The sequence below is a fragment of the Akebia trifoliata genome, unplaced genomic scaffold (assembly GCF_017979445.1).
Source record: "Akebia trifoliata isolate Shusen 1 unplaced genomic scaffold, ASM1797944v1 Contig00665_ERROPOS1100000+, whole genome shotgun sequence".
Taxonomy (NCBI): Eukaryota; Viridiplantae; Streptophyta; class Magnoliopsida; order Ranunculales; family Lardizabalaceae; genus Akebia; species Akebia trifoliata.
This window is the reverse complement of record NW_028237137.1, coordinates 43614-53328: the sequence shown is the minus strand read 5'-3', so window position 1 is coordinate 53328 and position 9715 is coordinate 43614. Positions and strand designations below refer to the sequence as shown.

Here is a 9715-nt window from a genome sequence, read left to right as displayed (position 1 = left end):
AATGATTTTTTTAACATGTTTAATTGATTCATAATGTTTTCAAAACATTATAACTTATAGAGTTTATAATAGAGAGCTTCTATTGCCATACCAACTTTCTTTCTTTTTTGATACATGGGTATCCAGACTTGGTCTGATTATTCCCATGGACACGGGACCAACAAGTGCCAAGTGTATTAGCCTCTTAAAACACCAGATCTTCTAGTGCCAAGTGTATTCATATTTGTGCGTGAATTCTTTGGTGATTTCATATAAATTGGGGTGCTGCAAAATTTGGTGTGACAATTGAATCTCTATTATAATAACACAAAAACGATTTTTAAAACACAACAATTGGTGAAATTATGACTCAAGGCATTCTCAACAGGGGGGGTGTGGGAGGAAAGGAGCAACTGAGCTGGCAGTCAGAAAGCAGCCAACATTCAATTTATTCCTCTTAACACTCTCATAGACAGTCCTTTCGGAACTTAAAAAGCTTCTCACCTGACATAAGAACCCAAATAGAAGAGCTTCTTGTGGGGTAAGGTGCGGTGCGGAGTTTGGAAAGGGATTTCTTCGGGTGTTACCCTATTTCAAGAAAGGGTGAGGTACAAGGTGGGATGGGAGATAGATTTTGGGAGGATTTGTGGTGAGGAGATTCTCCCTTGAGGGACCAGTTTCCTGCTTTATTCTCCATCTCAAGGAAGAAGAATTCCTCCATCTCTGAATAACTTGGGAAGAACTAGTGGTGGGTGGGATCCGGGCTTTCAAAAGGGGTTTAATGATTGGAGATTCCATTGGTCACCACCTTGTTAGATTCTATTAATGGGGAGTGTAGGGACTTGGGAGGGAAAGATAGCAGAGCCTGGGATGGGAGTAGGAATGGTGTGTTTTCAGTTAGCAACTTCTGTCAGCTGGTTAGTTCGGGGAGATCTGCCTTATTCCCTCACGTGGTTGTTTGGGGACCCAATGTATCGTCAAAACTAGCCTTCATCATCTGGTGTGCAATTTGGAGAAGGATTTTGACAGGGGATTCAGTTGAAGAGGAGAGGGTTTTGTGGCCTGATAATGTGTTGTGCATGTCTAGGAGGGAAGGTGAATCAGCTAATCATCTGTGATATTGCAACAGAAATCTGGTCACATTTTCTCCAGTTATTTGGGGTTGTGGTTGCATACCTCTTTCGGTAAGGAACATGTCTGACTAGTAAAGTCAGTTGGGGACTTGGGGTACTCCTTCACAAAGTTCAAACATGTTCTCTGGAGCCTTAAGGCATTTGCAATTACATGGGGGATCTGGAAGGAACGAAACTCTAGAGTCTTCGAAGAGGAGGAGAGCTCCATGGAGGATTTAATCAAGTTAACTTCATTTTTAGTTTTCTTTTGGTGTAATGTTTTTAGAGAAGCAAGGTGGGTCTTCTTTGAAGATTCTGTTTTTAGGTGGGATTTGGTTTGTAACTGTACGGGGTTGTGACTAGCTAATGGCCTATGGTGGCTGGTTGTGCCTTTTAATTTTTGCTTGTAGCTCTTGCTGGTTATCTCAACCAGCTTCTTTTTAATGAAATTTCTCTTTACTTGGCCAAGAAAACTAAAAAAGAAGGAAGAAGAAGAAAAATAGAATGAATGAGTGCACCCTAAAAGCCATATTTAATTTCACTGTTTGGTGTGCAACAAAAGAAATGGTGTGGGAATAAAAAAATTCAAAACATTTATTAGATCCTTTTCCTTTTAATATTTGTTATTTTTCCATCACTTGCTGTCATTTATGAGTATGGTTTGATCAGAAACCCTTTAATTAATAAAGAACAGAATTAAAAAGGGCAATTATATCTTTATGAAGAACTGGGGTACATATAAAATGAAATGGCCAAACAGGAGCCCATATGAAACAAAAAAGTGAACAACTTGGTATCAAAGAACAGAAAGTATAACAGAACTCAATTCTACATAGCTGCAGGTCTATTCAACAATGCACCCCATGTTGGAACCAGAACTGAAATATGGACCTAATAACCAATAAAATAAAGATATAATTTCTTCACCTGTATGAAGCAACAATAGGACTGAAAGAAGAAGAATGTAGGAAACACATACCTCTCACACAGTTCCACCAAGTGAAATAGGATGTAAAAATTGTGTCAATAGTAGCATCTACAACACCTTTTCCTATAACAAAACTTGGACTGGCAAGCAATCCTGGTTTAAAGATACACTTGTTTCCATGAACCATATAGATCGTCAAGACTTTTGTGACAAGTGAGCATTCTCTGTTAACAATGATCCCAGTCGAAGCATTAGAGGATATACAGGGCTGAATTCCTTGTCTCCTCTAGCCTTAACCTTTGCAGCATAATCATCAAGAGTTGCTTTAATACCTTTCCAAATCTGATCCTCCCCTTGTGAATCAAGCCACAATGAGTATTGCAGAGGAGTGAGTTTGTTCCTTTGTAGTGGTGACTGCAACTCTTCTGGACCTCGAGAATATAGGTGATGGAGTATGACGCTTGGAGGCAGATCTTGAAGAAGTGGGGATGCTCCAAGTTGAGATGTTTCCAAGAAAATAACAGGTCGAAACGCACGGAGTGCTCTATACGGTGCACCAAGTTGTTCTACTGGGAACAAGTTTTGGCCCACAGCTAACTCCAGCTCAGCCATGTCCCTTGCCATACGGAGTTTGCCCGACTCTGAAAGAGGTCTTACAAGAGAAGCATGCCTTATGAAGAATATCAAAACCCGCGAAGCCATTCTCCTTACGAGTCTAGTGCATATCGTCTCCGTATTAGTGATCGGGGAATGTGTAGACGATGAAGGTAGTAGCCTAGATAGGAACTCACTTCGGAAGTGAAGCACGCACTTCTGTAATTCCTCCATGTATGGGGATGAATTATTGTCCATGGCAGCATCCATTCCATGCACACCGAAGTTTTGTTCATGGATTTGTAAGATGCAAGCCTCGAGACGATCAAGCATGGCTTGGAATAAAGAGGTTACAGAGTCGAAGGCAACCCCATATATGGCACCTAGAGCGGGAGATAAGACATCTGAGGCAATAGTCGGTAGCTCCAACATTGTAGATAAAATACGTGTATGAATTTCTTGTAGATGCTGACAAAGAATGAAGTTCTTGAGTTGTGAAGGAGTTGCAGGACCTGATACTTGACGAGCGTCAGGACCAGTAGATATCTGTCATTGGAAACACAAGTCTTTTAACCTCCACATGGGGAAAAAAAAAGTTACACAAAGGATCACAAGCAATATAGCTTCAAAAATCATGGTTAGACTTTACATATTTTTATATGGAAATGGAACTCTGTGATGGAAGGAAATAGATGTAACTTTCTTTTTGTTGGTTGATGAAAAAATAGGAAAGAAGAGTAATTATCTAACACAACCATCCATGACAATTCCTTCAATCAACATTGGACTGCCAATGGAGATGAACCAAAATCTTATTGCATGCAACAGAAATATGTTTGAATTAGTCAGACAAGTGGACAAAGGAAGTGTAGTCCTTCACATAAAACGATCCTTATCCCAATGATTTGGGGTCGGATAAGTAAAATAGAACCAGTATACTCAATGTATAGGCCAACCCCTCACAGACAGAAACGTATATAATTCAGTGTATCCACCTCATATTATCTCTCTCTAGTGTAATGAATTAATACAAAATTAATGACCTCCATACAGCCTAGGCAACACGTTACACTTTTGACCACATTGAATAGAACTTACCAATACGAGTATGAACTAAAACTCTAAAGAGTCCAACTAGAATGAAGTTAAATGCTTTAGGCTACATTGAATAGAACTAAGCAATATGTGTATGAGTAAAGACCCAAAGAGAAAAGGTTCAACAAGAAAACAGACCTCATTTAAAAAATCAACCACTTTCCAAGAGATAAAGATAATGTCTTGTTTTACTCATCAAATTATATACCATATCCAGTCAATTAGCGATTAAATCTATATTTGGCACAATGCGAAATTATGAACAAGATTTGTTAATGAACCCATGGAGGCTATGTACCTGTATAGAATAGAATGGCGAAAAGTACCCAATAATTGATCATCATAAAATATTTACTGAAGGATAATCAGAAAACACTAACTATAATATGGAAAAAATCTAACTTCAGTAATATTTCCCAAAGGTTTTTATTTTATTTTACTTTTATTGATATAACAGTTCAATCAATACAAATGCAGAAGACAAAAGAGGCGGATAACAAGGTCAAAAGGATCTACCTAGCAAAAATGACAACCAAAACAGAGGAAAAAGAAAAAGAAAAGACGAGGAGAGAACAAAAAAATGACATAAAAGAATAAATACAAGGCATAGGAGTAAAAACTAAGCCTCCTCACGTACAAGCAACTCTCATCTTAAAATAAAATCCTCTAAGGAAAATCCCCTGAAATCCCTGTGCAATGATTTCCATTGGAACATAAGGCCTCTGATAGAGAGAATAATGGCTTGAGGATCCATTGCCAGTCCTTCGAACACCCTACTGCTCCTTTCTTCCAAATATACCCACGACAACACAAAGGGAAGAAATTTCAATGATAGGCAACCTCTAGATAAGAAGGCCCATATAATGCCAACAATATCAGATCCAAAACTGACCTTAGCATGACCCAATGAATCCCAAACTACTGAAAGAATATGCTCCAAATGTCACAAGTTATGTAACAATGAAGGAAAAGGTGATTCATATATTCCCCACTTTGACATGTGAACAAAAGTTGACACTACTCAAATTCCAAGAAATGAGGTGAAAGACTATTAGAATTCTATTCAGGAGAGCTATTCTAAAAAAAAATGAAGCATGGAAATGAGAAGAATTGCTAGTTAGTAAAGGGTGATAAAAAATTTTATATATATAATAAATATAAAAAAAGCACACTTAAAATTAGCCCTCTCCTATTCCAGACACAATTTTTGCTCCACTGCCATCACATCCAAAATTCTAACTATTAGGGTACCTTTGATTGCATGGAAAATGACTTTCCTTGAGATTTGAAATCCATGGAAAAATACTGGTGGAAAATGGGTTGGGTTGGAAACCAAATTCCATTGTTTGATTTCATTTAGACAAAACCATGGAAAAAAAATATGAGGAAGAAGAAGAAGAAGATGAGGAGGGAGGGAGAGAGAGAGAGAGAGAGAGAGAATTGGGGCGAAGGGAGGAAGAGAAAGAAGAACAAGAGCAAGAAGAGAGGGGAGGGAGAGGGTTGGGGCAGAGGGAGGAGGAGGAAGAAGAAGAAGAAGTAGAGAGAGAGAGAGAGAGAGAGAGAGGAGGTGACTGGGGACGCAGAGGGTGAATGTGATAGTGGCTATGGTGGTGGTGGGGAAGAAGAAGAGATGAAGTTTGGGTTTTGATTTGGGAATGGAAAATTGGGGTGCATTTCATTTTTCTATGGGTGTGGGTGGGAAAATGAAATCCAGGTTTTGTGAGACTTTTGTAGGAGGGTGGAAAATTATTTTTCATGTAAAAAATGCAATCAAACACATGGAAAATGGTTTTCCACCCTATTTTCCATGTGCAATCAAACATACCCTGATATTTCAACAAAGGACACACTTTAAAAAGTCAAGTTGTTCATGTGATGCCCAACGAAGAAGAGAGTGCCATCTACAATTTATAGAATGATGAAAGGGAAGTACAAATATGTTTTTGTTTTGGTTTTTTTTATAGATGAATAGATTTTTGTTTATCAATCAAAAAAAGAAAAAGAGAGCAAAAAAAAAAAATTCATACAAAAGGAAAGGAAAAAAATTGCATGCCATGAGTTCATGCAATATCTAGCACCGTATCAGTATAGGTACTCTGTTAATAAGCATTTTGATGTGTACAAGTATCACAGCTTAAAAAACTATAATATCTGAATGCCCAGAAACATCAAAGATAATAAAAACAAAAGAATCCTCTTTTATAAAATGAGATACTACCTGGTATTCAGCTCTTTCTGCTAGTAGAAGCAAAACTTTGCCAATTTCACGCAAAACAAGAAGAGTCAAGCGCCCATCCAGTTTAACAGCTTCAATCTCCTCTTGAATGCGCAATATAATTCTAGAGATCTGATCTTTGGAGGGTACACTTCCCCGGCTGGAAACAGGAAATACAGTATTAACTATATCTGACAGGCGACTTAGGCAGAGTGCCAAGAAATTAGTCTGGAATAAATTGATGGCAGCAACCATTTGATTTTTTCCATCTGAACTTATAGCTGGCAGAACCCCTTTGACATCTGTGTCTCGTGAAATTCTTTCAAGAAGAATGTCTATCATGGAGAAGAGTTTTGGGTATCCCACAGTAAATATCTCTTTGACAAAACTTGAAGCAGTAAAAGCAGACTTCATTTGGCTTGCAAAAGATTTCACAAGTGCTTCCCAAACTCGATCTGTTAACATTGGATCACCCTCCTGAACAAGAATTTACCAGTTAAAGTAAGCCAAAACAAAAGTTGACCGGTATCCTGAAACGGAGAATCAGGAGTTGTAATAGTAAAAACTGAATTGCATCTACATCTTAAAAACAATTAAACTACTGGCATTCCCATGAAGCCTACAGTTGTAGGAAGCACAAGAACTTGATCAACACAAGTATAAATGTCATACTACCAAAACGACTTATTTGAACAAACAAAATACTTTTCAAAAGCACGAAACAAATACTTTCGTTATGTATTAAAATGATGACTTAAATTAAAATTATATAAACCGTGAACAATAGCTGGAAACAAAATGTTGGACTAAAAAAGGATTTATCTGGGTGAGTCATGCGAGTATGACATGCAATTTTTAGAAAATGGGATGTCCTTGTCTAATTTCACACTGCAAAGAGTAAGACCATACAAAGTGCCCACCCAACAAGCCAAGTCACATATGTGATCTATTTCAAAAGCATGGTAAAAGTAGTTAAAATAGCATGTTAGGAGAATCACCTCCCTATTGGCAATCCCTGCTGGATTAACATGACATAAGCAACACTAATCAAAATTACTTACCCAAAAAATAAAAAATAAAACTTGTCAAAACTGAAATTGGTCCTTCCATACAATGGTGTTCTATTTTTTTTCTTTGCAATCTAGTATAAGTAGCCTTTTTTCACCAGTAGAGAAGTCAACATTCCTTGTCCTGAGAAAGATCTTCAAGATATACGCACATTTGATTATCCTGAACTCCAATTTTTCAAATAAAACCAATCTATAATTGTATTTAAGAATATGCAGCTATTCACTTCATGTCGACCTTCAGCAAGTTATGTGACACAAGTTTTTTTTTTTTTTTTTATTGTTTGATAAGCAACGAGAATATATTAAAAAGGTGGTCGAGATGACCAACTAAATATACAAGGAACACCAATAGTACTACAAACCCAATCCCACCTAGCAACAAAATCACCAAAAAACACACCACTAAATTCAATGTAGGTAGAGAATCCAACAAGGCACCCCCCCCCCCCCCTCCAAATGTAGGATTCCACAAAACTTATCCATGTCTGATTAAAATTCTTTTGTTTTATAAATGTTTAATTAAATAAAATGCTACCAATTCTATGACCACTTCCAAACTATAATTCTAAATAAAGTAAATAGCTAAATGAAAACAAATATGAATAATTGATGCCTAATTTGAATTGAAAGATATTGAAACTCACCCGCATGACCTCATCGAGGAGCAATACATGTGTAAACGGATCCCGTTTCTTGGAAAGAACTCTCTGCAAATGCCAAACTGCAACCACAATAGAATGTATTTGGTCCATACATGTATTCATTCGCTGCCAAAGCCCTTCCTTTGCTTTCCCCCCACCACCAATCTGAGGAGTCCCGCTCCTCTGAATCCCTCCCGGACCAAAACTACCCGTAGAAGAAGCCGATATCACCTTCATATCCAACGCGGTGCTCACACTTTTCACACCTTGGTTCTTATATTTGTTAATCAATCCATCCACAGTAGTCTTCAATTCTCCAAGATTATAGAAAACCTGCAAACCACTCCCAACTTCAGCTTGATTCAATCCCTCCATCCCTCTCTCCAAAACCTTCATAGCTTCGGATCTCAATAGATTCCCCGTCTCGGAAAGCCAAATCAATTCCTCATCAATAACCGCAATTCCCGATAGCGAATTGTCCTCACATAAGCTTTGGATCTCCCAATGCAACTGTGCAGCCTTAGATAGATCCAATTTCTCCGGTTCTGAACTTGCAATCGACATTAAATCCCTCAATTTCTTCGATAATCGAAGAACCCTAATTGTAAATTGTAATAATTCAACCATTTCATGAATGTTGGAGAGTTGTACGGTTTTGAGACGGACTTGTCGATTTGGATCTGCGATCTCTTGCCGAACACGACGAACCGAAGATTGAAGAGTGGAGATTCCGGATCGAACGACAGAGAGAGCGGATTCAGCGTCGTTGAGAGATGATAATTGGGAAAGAAGATCTTCATGGCGTGAGAGAACTTCGGAGCGAATCTGTTTTTCGAGGAGATGGATTCCTTCTTCGAGCTTCTCGGCACGTGCGGCAGCGGATCCGGAACTTAGGGCTTGAGAAGAGAAGCGTGCGGAATCGAAATCTGAGGAGAGAAATGCAGAGAAGATTGGATCGGAAGAGAAGGTTTCGAGAGGAGAAGAAGGAGTTTGGGCAGAAGCAGAAGCAGAAGTTGTAGTGGTTGTGGAAGTGGTGGTGATGGAAGGGAGAGAAGATCTGTCTTTGAAAGTTGAGAGTCTTTGAAGAGGTGAAGATGGGAGTGGGGATCTTTGCGTCAATGGAGAAGCCATTGTAGTTCTTTAGTTCTGTTGTGGTTCTTATGGTTTATTATTTTCTGTCTTCAGTTATAACAGGTGATTGCTTGGAGTATGGCTGTCAAGTGTCAACGGATATTATTAATCAAGATCCGAATTCGAATGCGATTAACTTTTTGGACTTCGGATAATATCCGATTCTATGTTTGAATCAGATTGACAACTATCTCTATATCAAAACCTCATTTCGATACAATAACTTCGAGTTTCGATCAATGTTTTGGATTCTGATTAGGATCTGATCTGATAAAGTTTTGATATGATATTTTATTGGATTGGATCTAGATCAATTATGTCCCGATCCAATAAGGACCCTATCCAATAAAATGTTAGAAAGTGTATAAATTATATGTCATATTTGTTGAATTATATGAAGTTTATTTAGATTTTGTATATAAATTGAGTTTGGCCAGATACTGACCTAATTCGACAATAAATGGATCGAGTCTGGATCTTAATATTGAGATATGATAAAAGTGCAAACTGATAAGAGTCTGATTTGATATATCTAATTAGTCTCAGATCCAATCTGATCCTTATTGGATTAGTACTGAATTGACCCCGATCCAATTTGGACCTGATACATTGATAGTCCTAATCCATAAGCTCAATATTAGGTTCGGCAACTTGTATGCCCATGTGAGCTAATTGACTATAATGGTGGTATATCATATGTAGTAGTGTGATTTTAGCGACATGATTTTTTACTACGAAAAATCTCATTGCTACTTTGTTTAGAGTCGTCGCCATTCAATGATGAATGATCAATCAAGAATTATTTTTCCAAGAAAATCATCTTGTGTGAAATTGTGATGACTCTTGGAAGGATAAGAAACATGGTCTACACACGTCTTAGGTGATGAGATTGGATTAGAGAGTGGGGAATGTTTTAAGCACCCTGTTCTTTCCATCCTAGGTAGTTACTT

General features: G+C 37.9%; 1 protein-coding gene across 2 annotated transcripts; it reads right to left on the bottom strand.

Annotated features, from left to right (window-relative positions):
* Positions 1 to 1892: 1892 nt before the first annotated feature.
* Positions 1893 to 8814, bottom strand: LOC147381184 (Golgi transport complex protein-like protein). Of its 2 annotated transcripts, XR_015174728.1 has the most exons (4): positions 7638 to 8814; positions 5927 to 6400; positions 2071 to 3159; positions 1893 to 1982 (listed from the first exon to the last, which is right to left on the bottom strand). XR_015174728.1 is itself a non-coding variant. In XM_086430739.1 (3 exons), exons 1-3 carry the CDS (start codon positions 8763 to 8765, stop codon positions 2215 to 2217), a joined length of 2547 nt encoding a protein of 848 aa, XP_086286865.1. In that variant the 5' UTR covers positions 8766 to 8814; the 3' UTR covers positions 1893 to 2214. The 2 variants fall into 2 exon arrangements, 1 of the variants encoding a protein (XP_086286865.1); XM_086430739.1 differs by having other exon boundaries at positions 1893 to 3159.
* Positions 8815 to 9715: the final 901 nt, after the last annotated feature.